General features: G+C 35.7%; 1 protein-coding gene across 3 annotated transcripts in view; it reads right to left on the bottom strand.

Moving 5' to 3' along the window:
• The window catches only part of STXBP5L (syntaxin binding protein 5L), a 372,896-nt gene that overhangs the window by 18,429 nt on the left and 336,087 nt on the right, over positions 1 to 18,380 (bottom strand). For all 3 annotated transcript variants that reach the window (XM_045294276.1, XM_004709789.4, XM_004709790.3), the window contains 3 exons: positions 15,631 to 15,798; positions 13,451 to 13,690; positions 6,835 to 7,195 (listed from right to left, as the gene is read on the bottom strand). In XM_045294276.1, coding sequence (XP_045150211.1) covers positions 6,835 to 7,195; positions 13,451 to 13,690; positions 15,631 to 15,798 — 769 coding nt within the window. The remainder of the gene's footprint in view (positions 1 to 6,834; positions 7,196 to 13,450; positions 13,691 to 15,630; positions 15,799 to 18,380) is intronic.

Genomic DNA, 18,380 nt, shown 5'->3' with positions numbered 1-18,380 from the left:
ATTGTGATGAATTGTATAAGCCCAATAAAATGATTAAAAAAAAAAAAGAAGAGAACCCATGGCGTAGGGGGAGCGAGGGGGGGGATCCTTGGCAAAGGGACTAATCTCTAAAATTATAGAAAATGGCAATACTTCAATAAGGAAAAGATGAAAAATCTAATTAAGTGGGCAAGGGAGGGAAAAGAAAATGTTCTGAAATTGATTGTCGTAAAGATTATACAACTCTTCTTGATATAATTGAACTACTGAATTATATGATATGTGAATGAAGTGCCAATAAAACTGTTAAAAAAAAGATAATGGGCAGAGGCATGAATGGACAATTTAGCAAAGATGATATCCAAATTGCTAACAAACCAATGAAGAAATGCTCACGATCAGGAGACATCTAGGAGATGCAAATAAAAGAAACTCTGGTGGACTTGATTCAAAAAAAGAAATCTAAGCCAAGAAAAGAAAACACAACAATAAAAAGGTGTAATCAAAGTCAGGTAGAAAAGGAAAGAAACAAGTCCATTGCTAAGCTCTAGGGAGAGTGGCAATTCCAACACAAAGAGCAGTTCTGCTGGAGAAATATCTGGTGATCTGCTTCCCTAAAGATTGCAGCCAACTAAACCCAATGGGATAGTTCTACTCTGTCATATGGGGTTGTTATGAGTCAGAAGTGAGTTGATGATACCTGTGGTGAAGTGAAATTTTTCTTATATGGCTCTTCTATCCTTGCCTCTGTAGCCTCTACCAAATGATTGGGTGGGGTCATGCAAGTACAGTGTAAAAACTGACCAATTCCTATTACTAGGCTGGATTGGTTAGCTTTAGTTGTAACTTCGTTGGCTATAAGAATGAGCTATTCAGAAACAGGACCAGAGAGAATTTCTGGGACCAAGGAAGAAGAGCCCCCAGTGGAACACATTTGAAATCCCTGTCTGAAGTAGCAGAGGCAGCAGACACCATGCCAAGATGAGACAAGAGGCCAAGGCAAGGAGACCAGAAGACAGAACAGAGGATTGGTGCAGAGACTACAAGACTGTGAAGCAGAGCAGTCTTCCTTGCCCACAGAAGACACGGCCAAGGAAACACGTGATTGAGAGTCTGAGAACCAAAAAGAGCTGGGTGCTAACTGAAGAGAAGTGTTGTGAACCAAAGACTATATCCTTAATGTTTTCTCTCCTGGCTTGTGGTGACCTATTAATTTCTTTAATAAAATCTATGAATCATGAGTATTGTCTGAGTTCTGTGTGAGCATTGCAGGGAAATAGAGTGCCATGGGAGTTAGAGCCTGAAGAAGGTAAAAGAAGGATGGAGAGCGGAGGCACGTCCTCCACTTGTGGCACTCAGCGTTGGGTTAGTGTGGAGATGGGTTATCTTTCTTTCTTGTGTAGCTGAAAGAGGTCTAACATGGCCCTCTGTACCATAGTGGTTATGTGTTGGGCTGCTAACTGCAAGGTCAGCAGTTTGAAACCACCAGCCTCTCTGAGGGAGAAAAATGAGACTCTACTCCCATAAAGAGCTGCAGTCTCAGAAGCCCACAGGGGCAGTGCTACCCTGTCCTACAGGGCCTCCATAAGCTGGCATCTTCTGGATGGCAGGGAGGCTTTTCGTGAACAACAACCACAAGGAGAAATTGTTCTTAAAAAGGAGAGAGATAGATTTTTAAAACTCTCTGTACAGGACCACTTTTACAAAGAAATTGTGTCACGTAATTAAAGATGTTTTTCATTAAAAATGGCTCTTTTGGCAGGAGTAACAATATTTATCTCTGATAAATATGAAACAGTTAATTCACCAAGAAGACATAACCATAATAATCATTTACAAACCCAAAGACAGAACTCCAAAATTAATAAAACAAATTCTAACAGACAACTTCACAATGATAACAGAACAAACACACCATTTTTGATTAAAAACAGAACAACTGGAAAGAAACTCAACAAAAATACTGACCACTTAAATTATCACAAGCGACCAACATGACCTCATACACAGAACACTCCATTCAACAGCAGCACAACACATTTGTCTCCTATGCACATGAATCATTCTCCAGAATGGACCGTATTTTTGGCCACAAAGCAAGCCTCAATAACATTATAAAAAATATATATAGTACAAAGCATAATCTCTGACCACAATGCTATAAAACTAGAACAATAGGAAGAACAAGGAAAAACCCAAACACATGAAAAACAAACATCTTCCTTAATACCAATGGGTAATAAGTAAAATTTAAAAAAATCATCGAATCAAGTGAAAGATACTATGCCAAAACTTTTGGAATTCTCAAAAGCAGCACTCAGAGATCAATGTATAGCAATAAGCACACACATCAAAGAGGAAAAGGAACAAAATCAACATCTTAACCTTACAACTTGAACAAACATAAACAAATAACAAAAAGGGGATGGGGGGAAAGCAGGGCAGTAACCATTGCCCAAAGAAAAGGAATAATAAACAGTATATTAGTTGCCAGATTTGGTGGTTTTCTTGTACTAACATTCTTTGCCTTCTCTTTTATACTTTTATTTAACTACTCTTTGATGAGCTCTATATTTTTAATATTCTTGTTTCCACATTGGAGTTCCTAGGTAGTACACTAACCAAAAGTTTGAAATTCAAATTCAGAACACCTTGGAAGAAAAACCTTGTTATCTTTCTGAAAAACAAACAATTTAAGATTCTGTGGAGCATAATTCTACTGTGACATACACAGGATTTGGTGTCGAGGCAATAGCCACTGACTAGTCTCATTTTTACTTCACCAAGCTATACTATTCTGGTCCATTTGTCAGTATTCTGATGACTTCTTCTCAATCTCTTTCCTCAATTCTCTTCTTTCTTCTACTCACATAAATGTAGAGATAATCAGTTTCTGTCCTCAGCTCAACCTAATTCTTCCCTTTGTATACCATCTTCTTTAATGATCTCATTCACTGCCATCTAACCCAAACCAAAATCCCCGTCATTGAGTCAATGATGACTCAAAGCAATCCTATAGGACAAGGTAGAGCTGCCTCTGTGGGTTTCTGAGACTCTTTAAGAGAGTAGAAATCTCCACATTTCTCTCATCATTGTCATAACTTTCACTAATTCATTTACACATACCACTTCCAAATTTGGATCTTCTGCTAATGTTTTTATGAGTTCAGATCTTTGCTTCTTAAATTTCTGTTGGATGGCTTATTAGAAACCAATCATTGTGATTCTGACTCATGACAATCCCATGTGTCAGAACAGAAATGTGCTCTATAGGTTTGTCAATGGCTGATTTTCTAATTTATGACCACCTGGGTGGAATGGAATATCCAACCTTTCCGTTAGCATCCAGGCATATTATCTGTTTGCACCACCCAGGGATTAAATGCCTTATGCTATGCTGTTATTAGGTGCTGGGGAGTTGGTTCTGACTCAGACCAACCTGATATGTCACAGGACAAAACACTGTCTGGTTCTGCTCATGTTAGGTGCTGTCAAGTGGGTTCTGAGTCCTAGTAACCTAGCACAGGATGAAACACTGCCTGATCCTGTGCCAGCCTCATAATCGTTCTTATGTTTGAGCTCATTGCAGTGTCACTGTGTCAATCCTCTCCTTTGCTGACCCTCTACTTTAACAAACATGATGTGCTTCTCCAGCACTCGAGACTGGTCCCTACATATCCAAAGTATCTGAGCAGAAGCCTCACCATCCTTGCTTCTAAGGAGCATCTCTTCCAAGACAGCTTTGTTTATTCTTTTGGCAGTCCATGGTACTTTCAAGATACTTTACTAGCACCATAATTCAAATAAATCTGATCTTCTTTGATCTTTTAAATTCAATGTTCAACTTTGAATGCTTATTCAAAGTTTCACATGCTTATAAGCACTTAAATTCCCAGTATTTAGTCTCAAACTTCTCATTATTAGTCTTTCCAAATAATTTTGGTTTTAATTCTATGAAAAGAATTACTGTTAGCCAAGTTAAAACACATTTTTTAAAGCCTAAATGTCCTCATCGAACTGAGGTTTAATGAAATCCATTACCTTTCATAAACAGCCAGCTGTTACATTCAGCAAATTTCCCTCCACTATACCTCATACCTGTTCCCTCCTTGCCTGCTATCCAGCTGCTCCCTCAATGCAAAAGCCCACCTCAAGTTCTCTTTCCATGCATGTTTCCTAAAACATATCTTAGAGCAGGTTAATCATGTACGTAAACACACACACACAGACATACACATACAAGCATACACACACACACACACACACACACACACACACACACACACCCCAAAAAACCCATTCCCATTAGTGCCAAACTCATTGGTCTTCCATCCAAATTCCTCAGCAATTTGTTCTAATCTACTGTTTAGTTTACCTTCCTCTCCACAACTTTGTTTTACAATATATGTTCAACTAACTCTTCCATGACATTCAATTTGCTTTCACATCTTCTCCATTGTAATTCATATTTTCTTTGTGTTGTAATTACTTGTGTGTCTGTCTTGTTTTCCACAATAAGCTCCTTGAGGGTTAGATCCATAACTTACTAGTAACTTACAGGTCTAGTATTGTGCTTAACTGGCTCAGTGACTTCTACATAGTGTGTATTTAACAAGTTTTTGTTGAATTCATAAAATCATTAGTTATAAATTTAATGTTTCATCAAATGTATTTTATTTTTCTCACAGAATGAAATCTCTAAAGAAATATTTTATTATTATAGCCTCTAACTTGATTGTAGGAGCTATAGTGGTTATGCACTGGACTGCAGTCTGCAAGGTGAGCAGTTCTAAACCACTGTCCACTTGGGAAAAACATGGGGCTTTCTACTCCCGTTAAGAGGTACAGTCTTGGAAACACACAGGGGCAGTTCTACCCTGTCCTAACGGTTGCTTTAGGTAGGCACCAAATCAATGGCAGTGAGTGAGTGTGAACTTTATTGCAGTATTCTGTTCAGTGTTGGTCTCACTGTTTCATAGACTTTTGACCACAAGCAAATTACTTAACTATATCATATTAGCATATATGAGAGTGCCCCCAAAACACCAGAATTGCACTGGGCCGAGCAGAGCTTTAGAAGTATGCATTTTTTACTCTAGGTGAGCATCGAGCCACTCGCTCCGAATTAGTGCACCCAGTGGTGCCACCTGGGAAGATTCTTTCTGGTCACAGAGAATCTTTTCCTAAAAGTAGTTTCACTCAAGCCTCGTTTTTTTGTGATGGCCGATTTAAGCGAGAGTGTTTTGCTGTGAAATATTGTTTCCTGCTCAGGAAAAAATGCCACAGAAACTGTTATGATGCTGAAGAGTGCTATGGGAAAAACTCAAGTGTACGAGTGGTTTTCTTGTTTCAAAAAAGGTGAAGTGTCGATTCAGACAAACCTTGTTCTGGACGTCCATCAATTTCTAGAATGGACAAAAATGTCAACTTGTAGTGCATTTGGAGTTTGTTTCAACAGGTCAGACTGTTAATCAAATTTCTATTTAGAGATTCTGAAAAGATTGTGTAACTGTGTGTGACAAAAAAGGCCCGATTTGTGGCAGACAGGGGGCTGGTTTTGCCACCATGACAATGTACCTGCTCACACAGCTGTCTCAGTGCACCAATTTTTGGCAATAAACTGCATGCCTCTCTTGCCTCATGCACCTGACTCACCTGACCTCACTCTGTCAAACTTCTTTTTGTTTCTGCAAATGAGGAGGGACATGAATGCATAGAGATTTGATGATGTAGAAGAGGTGAGCTAAAAATGAGGGGGTGGTTGTCAGCCCTCCAAATAGATAAGTTTGAAAAATGTTACCAGGGGAAGTGGGAAGGGAGGGGGAAAAATGAGGAGCAGATGCCAAAGGCTTAAGTGGAGAGCAAATATTTTGAGAATGATGAGGGTAATGAAAGTATAAATGTGCTTTACACAATTGATGTATGTATGGATTGTGATAAGAGTTGTATGAGCCCCCAATAAAATGACTTAAAAATAAATAAATAAAAATTAAAAAATAATAAATAAAATAAAAAGCTAAAAAAAAATGTTTCCAAGAATGGAATCACAGATTGAACAAATGTAATGGAGGGTACTTTGAGAGTGATAAGGTTTTATAAAAAAATTTAATACATAACTTTGAAAAAAAAATTTTTAATTCTGGGTTTTTTTGGTACTCCTTATATAAAATTCGGAATATAAGAATATTTAATTTTCATCTGTTAGAGAAGCTTTAAGGATCAAATGAAATTCTATATGTAAGATTCTTGTGTGAACTATAAAACATAGTAATCAACCCAAACCAAAGCAAACTCATTGCTATTGTATGAATTCTGAATCCTTAGAACCCCCTAGGACAGAGTAGAATGGCTCCAAAGGGTTTCTAAGGCTGTAAATCTTTAAGCGGGAAGCAGAATTCCTTAACTTTCTCTCATGAAGTGGCTTATGGGTTTAAACTGTAGCACTTTGGATTAGCAGCCCACTGCTTAAACTACTATGTCACCAGGGCTCCTTAAAAACCAGTGATAGTAACAGATACTTTCTTCTCCTTGTAGACTTGTATTTCCAGTGCCATGCCTAGCATATCTTAAATAACATAAATGTCTGGTGAATGAATGCATAAATGATTGGAAAACACTCTCTTTAGATTCCTTGATGTCAATTAAAATAGATATATTTCATTTCCACTGTCAAGCACTTTTCACCAGATCTTGCCCCAACCCACCTCTTAACTTCTTAAACTGTGCGATAATGAAATATTCCAAACCTAATGAAACAATGATTTTGGCTTGCTGCTTGATAACAGTAACACGGGTTTTTCAGAACTCTACCTTGCACTGTTTCAATTACCAGATATTTATAAAGAAGGAAAGTACCTCATGATCATGATATGCCCATTGGCACAAAAGCACGCTAAGCAGACACTGTTGCACATGAACACCACATCTGCTTGTAGTATAAAAGATGTCTCGGTGATGTTATGAACATAATGGCAAGTCTGGGAAGGCAGTGAGAAGACTTTGGCTTGTTTTTCTGAGCAGATTATTGTATATTGATGATCTCCTGTTTCTTGGGATAAGGAGGGAGAGTTCATGACCAGTTTTCTTCTTAAAGACTTTTCAGTTTCATCTGTGTTGTGTGGATCCTTCCAAACTTCATAGGGTGGTTGCATTAATCCACCAGTTCGGTCCATGCAGGAGAATGTCAGCACAGCTCCTTTCAAGGAGAGGGATGTACCTACAAAAACAATTTCACATCACTGGCATGTGAAATTCTCTATAAAACTCCTGCTAATTACCAATGGACAATGAACACTTAGATTATGATAGATTTTACCTAGTGTCATAATTTACAATAATTTATTAACATATTTGTCAGTTCATTGGTTGAAAAAAACTTAGAATCATAGCAGTGTAGGTCTTTAAGAAGCCTGAAATATCAACTTGTAAAATCTTTTCATATTAATGGGGAAACGAAACCTCAGAAATATGATGGGACTTGGGCCAGGTTACAAAACAAGCTAGTGACCAAGCTAGGATTAGAATTTAGGTTTCCTGACTCTTACACTCAGTGTTTTTCACTACACTAAATAATCTCCCTTACAATTATTTTCAAAAAAGCAAATAAAAATATATAGCATTATTAAGTGAAAGAAATCACGATTAAAAATCAATCATGCCATCTGTTTCCATTTTTATTTCCATAGGTTTGTTTTCCAGAAAAGGCTTTTTGTTCTCATATTGAGTCCACAGGATAAATTTCTTGAAATCTCAACATCTAGAATTTACATTAGCATTAAAAATTTACTGTTGCAAATTATATATAGCAAAAGTTTGTCATGTTAGCTATTTAAAAAAATCATTTTATTGGGAGCTCTTACAGATATCATAACAATCCATAATTCAAATAAATCAAGCATAGTTGTGCATTTGTGCCACCATGAGTTTCAAAACATTTTCTTTTTTCTTGAACTCTTTGATATCAGCTCCTCTTTATCCCTTCCCTCTCCCACTGTACCCCCCAAACCCTTATTATAGTATATATTATTATTACTATTTGCTGTATCTTACACCATTCAATGTATCCATTCACCTACAATTCTGTTATTCATTACCCTCGAGTCGGGTTATACAGTCATCATTGCTGTCAGTTCCGGCTATCCCCCTTCCTGCCCCCTCTTTCTGTACCCTCAGGGAATCATTACTCCCATTACTACTTCTAAAGGGCTTATCTATCTTGGATTTCATACATGGAGTGATCTTAATTATACAAATGAACATATGCAGGTAAAACTAAACCATGATGAGGTAAAACTAAAACCATAATAGTAAGGGGAGGAAATATTAAAGAACTAGAGGATAATTATGTGTTTCATCAGTGCTATACTGACCCTGGCGATATCATCCTTTTTCTTTGGCCCTTCTGTGAGGGACTGTCCAATTATCTTACAGGTGGGTTTAGGGTCTCCACTTTGTCTATGCTCCTTCATGTTAATTTGATTGCTTGATTTTGAGCTTCTGATACCTATTCCCGTCTACACTTCATCATAGATGCTGGTGTATTTCTTACATGTGTGCTTTGTTGCTTCCCTGCTAGATGACTGCTTATTTAACTTCAAGCCTTTAAGACCCCAGATCTTATATTTTTTAGTAGCCGGGCATGATCAGCTTTCTTCACCACATTTGCTTATGCACCCATTTTGCCTTCAGTGATCAGGTTGGGAAGGTGAATATCATACATTGCTACATTATTATAACAAATCATTCTTGTACTGAGGTAAGATTTAAGTAGAGGCTCAAAGCCCATCTGCTTCCTTATTGCATATATATGTATATATATACACATAGACAAATATAGCTATCTTTATATATTTACATATATATGTATCTATATTTATACCTATATATATACTTTTTAATTTCTTCTTTCTTTTCTCCTGCCTGTTAGCCATTTTAAGTGTATAAATCAGTAACATTATTTATAGCCATCATGTTATACTACTATCACCACATTTTCTCAAACATCTTGGGAATTTTTAGAGAAATCCAAGAAAAACTTTCTACTTCTAGCTCTTAAGACGGCATCTTTATAAAGAACAAAAAGTTTACTCACCTGGATTTTCTGAGGTTAAATATCTATGACAGACATTATCTATGGGTATGTGTGTGTGTGTTTTTTTAATCATTCCTAGAGGTAACCTGTGCTAGAGTGACCGCTGCACATTTCCAGACCTGAGCACTCCATTGCAATGGAATCAAATATAACTCATAGCACAGAGTAGAACTGTTCCTTAAGGCTATAGTTTTCATGGGAATAGGCAGCTGCCTCTTTTTCCCATAAAGTGGCTGGTGTGTTCTAGCCATCAATCTTTTGATTCACAACTGGCCCTTAACCACTGCACCAACAGGGCTGCTCTCTCTCCTGAACTAATATCTTTGTAGAGAGGTAGGGTGTGAACCCAGTAAGATCTGCCTCAAGAGTGCACAAGTGACAGAGAATTGAAAAAGAGATAAAGCAAAACAAAGTCATTGCATTAAAAAAGTATGGCATAAAGAACTTAAAAATTCTAATTAAAATAATTAAATTTAATTATTTAATCTATGCTAATTAAAAATAACATATATGAAAGGTCTAACTCTGGGTATTGAATAAAGAAGAATGAAGAAGAATTGATGCATTTGAATTGTGGTGCCCGAGAAGCATATTGAAAATACTGTGGACTGCTAAAAGGACAAACCAATCTGTCTTGGAAGATGTATGACCAGAATGCTCCTTAGAGGCAAGGATGGCAAGACTTGATCTTGCATACTTTTGATATATTGTTAGGAGAGACCAGTCCCTGGAGAGAGAATTAGGGTTTAGTAAAGTGGAGGGGCTGCTAAAAAGAGGAAGGTCCTTAATGAGATGGATTGACTGTGGTTACAACAATGGGCTTGGGCACAGGAACTCTTGTAAGGACAGCACGGGATCCTGCAGTGTTTCCTTCTGTTATAAATGGAGTCCCTATGGGCCAGGACAGACTCGAGGGCACCAAACAACAACAGCCCTTTATTGAACAGCTCTCTTAACCACCAGGAAGAAGAAATAATGCTGAAAGGCCTGAAGAGTGATTAGAGTTCATCTAGGATTAATCTTTCCATAAAACCACATTTCCAAAACTACCTATCAAGAGACTAGTTTTCTAAGTATGAAAGTATTAGTACACTTGATTTAGAGATTAAAAAAAAGAGAGTGAACCCACATTTTGAAAGCCGTTGTATTTATAACTAATGCAAGGGAGCTGTCAGCATCCAAACAGCAGTTTCTCAAGAAGCTGCCTTTGTCAAAACAGCTACTTTACTTCCTAATTTGTGGTCAAGGATGCTTTGATTATATTCTGCCCATTAGGCTTGTGTTGTTGTCAAGTAAATTTGAACTCATGATGATAATAAGTACAGAGAAAACAAAGCAAGGAAGGGGACAGCAACTCTTGGAAAAAGAGTTTAACTTTGTTCAATTTTGGACAGAGCAGATGTGAAACCAGCAAAAGTGCTGAGACACAGTTACTGTGAATTCTTTCAGTAGTAAATAGCCTTTCATCACTGATCCAGGGGTCTCAAGTTTTTAATCAACATTTGTGGAACTGGTAGCATTGCTTGCAGTCATCCAACGGACTTCAATCTCCCGGTTTCTGTGGCTGGGCAGGAGCTTAACTTCTGCAGGTACCTAACTCCAAAATGCCAAACCACTTCCTGTCATGAAGATGGAACATTAATTTTACTTTGGATAAAGATGGTTGGAAAACTCAATTATCAGGTGACTTAGGAGGAATTATGTGTGACAAATGGTGCTGTCAAATCCTCTTACTTGAGGATTAGTTTTTATTTCTCTAGAGAACATGAATGAAGTGGGTTGCATTTGCTTGGCTATGTAGTGTCAGATTTCTTTCTGTCTTTGCAATCCCTTTCACAGCTTGCTTATGATGCACATCTCATTCTGGTGTAACTCTAATTCAATAATTAAACTGTTTCCTATTGCTTATACCTTTGCGGAGAGGTTTTCTGGGTTAACAGATGATTTTGCATTAATAGATTCCATTTTCCCCAGAAGGGCTAGAAGTTATATTCAAAGGCATATTATGTTAATATAATGGAAGTTTGTAAATAAAGAAGAACAAAGAAGATTTGAGATATATGGAACCAACATCTAATCTGTAGACCCCCCCCCACCCCCCCCAATCTTACTGCTCAAACATAAAAGGAACTTGCTAGAGGTTTCTTCCAATTTGCCAAAAAAGTCTCAAAATACCCATCTCTGACAAGTTGTGTGCCTGAAGAAACTTTCCCTATACTACTAATAAAAAACCTCAAATGTCCATCAACTATGCTTTAAGATTAGATTATTACTTTAATCTCTCTGTAGATATAGAGAATGATATTGTAAAGGATTGTTATATAAAGAGGCAATTAAAGAATGTGCAGTGACAAATGTAGGAAAAGGTATTATATAAATGTGATAAACAATAAAATATAATATCATTTTTCTAAATTTTATGATGTTTGTGGTATTAGGTCAGTTCTAAAACTTTTATTTTTATTTACTTTCTCATTCTGATAAATATTTACATGTCTGTCTGTAACTTTGTATTCTTTAAAAATAATGTTCTCCACTCTAAATTTTACAAGCTTTAGGTATCATAGAACTTGAATCTGGTCCCGACTACAGATTTGGGAATGAAAAGATAGGTACCCAGTGCTCTTTCTTCAGAAGCACATAAGAGATAATTTTAAATTTCATTGAATATTTCTTTTTTTTTAACGAATTGAGACTTCAACTTAAGTTTGTTAGCTTTTAAGTTTTAAACTCAACAAATTTAAAACCCAAACAAATGTTTAAATTATTATCACCATCTCAGAGAAGGTTATTTATTTCCAAAATAAGAAGGAAGGAAATAACCTTGGGATTAAAAAGAGTCTTTCTAGTTAATTTAATAAAGTTGTATTTAAACATTGCTAAATTGTCCTAAATTTTCTTAGTTTACAGTAAGCTGGGGAAATTTTTGGCATGAGACTGTATCAGAGGCTGATGTTCACAAGTTACAAACATAAAATACTTTAGATGTAAAGGTAAAGGTTTGCAATTGACACACATTTGGTTATAAAATTATAAGTATTCAAGTTATCTTGTCTTATAACCAAAGAGCCATCCTGTAATGGCTAAACAAGATAGATGATTACAGAGCTTTTTCTGTAAGATATTTTTCCTTTAGGAATCCTCTTTCTCTTTTTCTTTCCTTTTAAGAACATTAAAAACTACACTGGTGAGGTAAAGGCCAGGAAAGTTGCACTGAGGAACCTTTTTCTATCACAACAGTGCACACCTGCTCATTCTTCAAAGGCAGCATGAGCTGCATTATGAGATTTTAATTGGTAAGCCTTCTTCTACCTTCCCAACGAGCCTTGAGCATACCTTTCAGACTTTTTTTTTTTTGGTTCTCAAAGCTTAAAGAACATTTCAAAGCTTAAAAGGGACTCAAATGTTTGAGTCCCATGCCATTTTGACATGGTATAAATTAAAAAGCACAAAATTCTTCAAGAAAAGGTTAGAGAGATGGAAACATACTTCAGAAGTCCACCTACTAGGTGGAGGCTATGTTGAGATACAAGAGCTTCAATTATGATTTTTTGTTCAATAACTATGTCTACCATTTAATAGCAATGGCTTTGATTTACTCTCATATTTCTTTCAAAATAAACACCTTATCCTAAATAATAATGAAAAATTATTTCTTTCAAAGCTACCTGAAATATATTTCTTCTCATCTACAGAAAAAAGAGTGACACCAAAAGGTGGGGATGACAAACGTTAAAATGAATAAAAGGAAAAATAATATGCACCCCATCCTCAAAAGAAAAGAGGGCAAAAGCCATGTAGGAAAAGAATATAATATGAAATAGACTTTATGGAATATAGGGCTGTAATGTGCTTTTAAAACTAATCATAACCGACATTAAATATTCTATGGGAGGAACTTGTGTGGCACGTCTTTTAAGTAGGATGAGAATATTCTAAAAGATTTTAGAAAGTCACCTTAAGGCAGACAGCTTCTAGCTTAGGCGTTCTGAGTGCTTCAGGAACGATATAGAAACACTCACAGGCTGTGATCTGGCATGGGTCTTTGGAAAAATGCTTCAATTATTAAAAATCAACTTTTAATTTTTAAAGATTCTCTTCAGTGCTTTTCAGGTATTTATTCCTAACAGTATTGTTTTGGTTGGCTGTTCCATGCTTTATTACCATAGAAAGGGTTGTAGTATTTTACTCTCAAGGAAAGTTAAGTGGCAATATGATAAATGTTGGAATAATATGCAATTTATAAAATTCTTAGTAGTTTCAATTAAACAGAATACTTTATACTCTATCTTTGCTCCGAATCAGTATGAATTAATGTTTACTAGATCTTATTTCTAAATCTGAGAAAGGCATAATGAGAAAATGAATAAAAACTCTTACCACTTGGTGATACCATCACTGGCTCAGTAAACCGGTGTTCATCAGTTGAAGGCAGGTTTAAGGAGAAGATTGACACCATCCCCAGGCTCGTTCCAACAAACAGGCAAGGGGAGACGGCAGAGTCATTTTTCCGTGCAAAGGATTCCATGAAATATAGGGCTGTAATAGCTTCTTTAGAATCTTTATCAATACTGGAGATGCTAGAGCTTCTAGAACGAGTGTAAGAATTTTCTCGGTTTTCTAAGGAAATTAAAAAAATAAAAGGTGCTAGTGTTTTCCCCCCCAAAATTAATCACATTAAATCATTGAAAATCATAATTATGAAGGAGAAGTAGAATTTCATTACTTTCTAACTGATCTGAAACTCAGTCTATCCGGTGCACTAGTTTATTTTGAAAGTGGAGACACTGAAGCCTAGAAGTGTCAATTACAAGCTTTGGGAGAGCTGAGGCTACAGTGCCTGGGCCTCCTGAGTTTCAATCCGTTTTGCCATCTTGAAATTGTCTAATATGGAGGAAAATTGGTCTAAATAGTTAAGGTTAGGAAAAGTTTTGGTGTGATTTAAATTGTGTTCTTCCTATCTTTTAAATGTTGGACATATTCCTAATGATTTATTGATAATTCCCACTTGTTGACAGCATTGTGGCTACTGTCCTGGGGAACACAAATTTTCTATGCCTAACACATTCCTCTAACTTTTACAGTTTTTGGTTTTGTCACCTCTGGAATAATTACAGTCATAATATTTGAACTTTTCATGAAGGCCAAACAACAAATGTTACCATAAATCCAGACCCAATTTTGCTTATGGTCAGATAAGGAAGATTTCAGCCCTAGTGTGAAAAAACAGGATGTTGGAGCCATGCTCCAACAAGCATGAGCTCACCACTTCAGTGAGTGTGAGTGTTCTCATAGTCACTCGGAGTGCAAATCCCTCATGGTTTTCTTTCTGCTTCCTTCACTTTCTTTCTTTTTTGAGAGGTACACATGTGTCTCATAATTATCTTGATTAAAGGAGATTACATATAAATTCCTAAAACTGTGCTTTTTCTAGAAAACAAAATAAAGCTTTATTTTCTAATAAGAAAATTTATTAAAATGGTTTTCGTAGGATTAAGAGATGGACAGTAATATGAAGATCATATATATATCTATATATATTGTATTTGCAGATTATCTCAGAATTTAGCATAAATTAGAGATAGAAATAAATAGATCTCTAAACTTCCAACTCTCAATCCAGTGATTAATTGTACTATTTCTTCTGTAAGCCTTACATGCTTCTTCTTTTATATCTAGTTAACATATATCTCTAATATTTTAATATATATTTATGGTTGATACAGAAACTTTTGCCATAGATAATATCATTATCTGCATGTGTTTTGGGACAATGTTTAGTATGAAAATCACAAATGAAAATGGTTACATTTTATTTTTAAAATTTAAAGAACAATATTATTCCTTACCAGGAAAAAATTGAGAGGAAGCAAATGAGAACTCACATAATAGAGCTAATAAAAAAATCTTTCAAAATTATTTTTTCCTCTGGTCCCAAAGTTCATTATCAATAATACATTGACAGCAAAGTTACAAGATTTTCTTTTCTTTCCCCTTAAAAATTTCTGACTCTTAAACTTAATTCTTGCCCTTTTACTCATTCTATAAATAAGCAAATAATTCATGCTTTTTAGAACATGAAAATTGGGATGGAAAATTTTAGATTTTAATATCTTGAATTGTATCCTGATAACATTCATTTGACAATTGAAGAAATAAGGTCGTAAGACATTAAATAATGAGCCTCAGATTGTTAGGAGACACTAAGTTTTTACCATTGAGATGAAAAGGACCTCTCAATTATTACTGGGAGGATGGAAAAGAGATGGCACAGATCTCGTTTCAGAGATGGGAAAGGAGATGAAGTGAGGACTGGCTTTGGAGCCAAGGCATAGATAGCACTGTTATTCCCCAGGTAGAGCCGAGTGTGGATTCTTTACTCTGACCCAACATCGGGTCTTCATGAGTCAGAACTGCTGTGATAGCAACAGGTTTTGGTGAAGAGTGATTGTAGTTTTTTATATCATCTGTGACTTCCGACCTTTTTTGTGTCTGCATTTTCATTATCATGATAAATAACATTTTTAACTGCACCCACAAAACTTCTATGTTTAATCTACCTTCTGTTGTAACTGGTAAAGCAATTTCCATGCAAGCAGCTGATTGTGCTTTTCGAAATGGTGGTCTTCCACCCCAGCGATTCAGTTTGGTAACATCAGCACTAGAAAGACGTTTTCCAGAACTGCAGCTCTGAGAGGTTGGACTCGTGCAGTGTCCATTAACATGGTCTGTAACAATAGGAGGAGGGTAACATGAATATTATAATTAAATCTTAATATAAAAAATCCAGTGTAAGGTTAATAAATGAAGACCAAATATTATATTTAAAAAACTACATGAAGTCGGCTATGTCCTTGTTATTTTATAATTTAGCACAATTTTAGCAGTTAGTCCATTTTTTCACAAGGTATTAACTACAAAATGAGGGATCTTCAAAATATTTTATGAAAAAAATCCCATTATCTATAAATTGGCTTTTCTAAGAATTTTTAAAGCCCCTAATATTGATTTTTATAATTTGGATACTTATCATAGTTTGAATTTTATTCTATATCTCCTTTAATGCTCTATCATTTAATGGCAAGAGGAAAGAGGCTGTATGTTTTGCAAAACATTTTAAATATATGTCAATGTATAAAAATTTTGGATTTACTTCAAGTGCTTGAAGTCAAAACTACAGAGTGGAAGTTTGCTGCTTTGCCGTTAAAAATGATAATTAAGAGTAGTGGAAGTGCTGGAGCCACATTGTTGGAGTCTAAATTCTGGTTCTGCCTTTTATTGCTGTTGATAGGATTGGCTTTGGAGCCAAGGCATCGCACAGTTAATCCCCATATAGAGCTGAGTCCAACTTTCACTCTCATCTGAGGCAATTGGTTGTCAAGTTGGTTCTAACTTATAACAATCCTTGTGCAACAGAACAAAATACTCCCTGATCCTTTGCCATCCTAACAATTGTTGATATGTTCAAGTCCTTTGCTGCAGCCACTGTGTCAATCTATCTCCAGGGTGTTCCTCTTTTCCACTGCCTCTCTGCTATATCAAGCATGGTGTCCTTCTCCAGGGTCTGGTCTTTCCTGATGATCACATGATAATATGATAAAGTGCTTGAGCTGAAGTCTCACTGTTCTTGCTCTTAAGGAGCATTCTAGTTGTACTTCTTTCAAGACAGACCTGTTTGTTCTTTTGGCAGTCCATAATACTTTCAATATTCTTCACCAGCACCATAACTCAAGGGCATTACTTCTTCTTTGATCTTCCTTATTTAGATTTTAATATCTTGAATTTTATCCTGATAACATTCACTCGACAATTGAAGAAATTAAGGTCATAATAAATTAAATAACTAGCCTCTGATAGAAGGAGACACTAAATTTTAACCAGTGAGCTGAAAAGGACCTCTCAATTATCACTGAGAGGATATAAAAGAGATAACACAGATCTAGTTTTGGAGATAGGAAAGGAGATGTAGTGAGGATTGGCTTTGGAGCCAAGGCGTAGCACAGTTAATCCCCATACAGAGCTGAGTCCAACTTTCACTCTCATCTGAGGCAATTGAAAACACCAGGTCTATGTCAGGTATAACTTAGGTCTTAAAGTAACATACCTACTTTTCAACATTCTAAAGGGGTCTTGTTCAGTTGATCTACCTAATGCAATGCTTCATTTGATCTCTTGAATACTCCTTCCATAAGCATTATTTGTGAATCAAAGCAAGATGAAATTTTTCACAAAAGCAATCTTTTCTCCATTTATCGTGATGTCACCTATTAGTCCAATTGTCAAGATTTTGGTCTTGTTTTCATTGAGTTGTAATCCTTACTGAAGGCAAGGCTACAATTCTTGATCTTCATCAGCAAGCACTTCACGTTCTCTTCCCGTTTAGCAAGCAAAGTTCTGTCATCTGAATATCACAAGTTGTTAATAATAATCTGATGTTACATTCTTCTCCATATAATTCAACTTATCTGAGTCTTTGCTCAGCTACAGGTGGAGTAACTATGGTGAAAGAATACAACTCTGACACACACCTTTCCTGATTTTAAACCATTCAGTATACCCTTGTTCTGTTTGTACAACTAACTTCCTCTTGATCCATGTATAGATACGGTATGGGCAAAATGAAGTGTTCTCAAATTTCCATTCTTCTCAAGATATACATAGTTCGTTATGATCCACACAGTCAAATGCTGTGGCATAACCAATAAAACACAAGTGGGGTAGTCTTTTTCTTGATGTTCTCTATTTTAAACCAAAAAAGTTTGGTTAAGCTATCTGAATTACTTAATGTTTAAACATGAGATTGTCTGTATTTATGTAGTCAAGTATTTGTTGTACATGTTTTCTCTCTAGATACACAATTTTCTTCAGTGCTTGAAAAAATTCAGTTACTATTTATTCAAATAAAATGTCACTAGTAACTTTCCATTTCATTCTCTAGGAATTTCTAATAAACATTAGCATCAATGCAGCCATACATTGCATTTTTCATACAATGTCTTTAGCTCTGTTGTCGTCTGTATAAACTTCATCTACTGATTCTAAAATTTCATGCTTACTTCATAATGTTTTTAAAATAAAAAATTATAAAAATTTAAAAAATAAGTTCTTTTATTACTCTTTGAGTATCCTAAAAAAGCCTCATTTAAAATTTCTTATATTTTGTTAAATTGATCTCATCTAGAGTCCTAGTAGTAAACTTTTTTTTTTTTTTTAATCAATTTATTGGGGCTCATACAATTCGTCACAATACATAGATCAATTGTGTAAAGCACATCTATACATTTGTTGCCCTCATCATTCCCAAAATTTT

The sequence above is a fragment of the Echinops telfairi genome, unplaced genomic scaffold (genome assembly GCF_000313985.2).
Source record: "Echinops telfairi isolate 266 unplaced genomic scaffold, ASM31398v2 ScPeMD7_3509;HRSCAF=4178, whole genome shotgun sequence".
NCBI classification, from domain to species: domain Eukaryota; kingdom Metazoa; phylum Chordata; class Mammalia; order Afrosoricida; family Tenrecidae; genus Echinops; species Echinops telfairi.
This window is presented reverse-complemented; position numbering and strand designations above follow the sequence as displayed.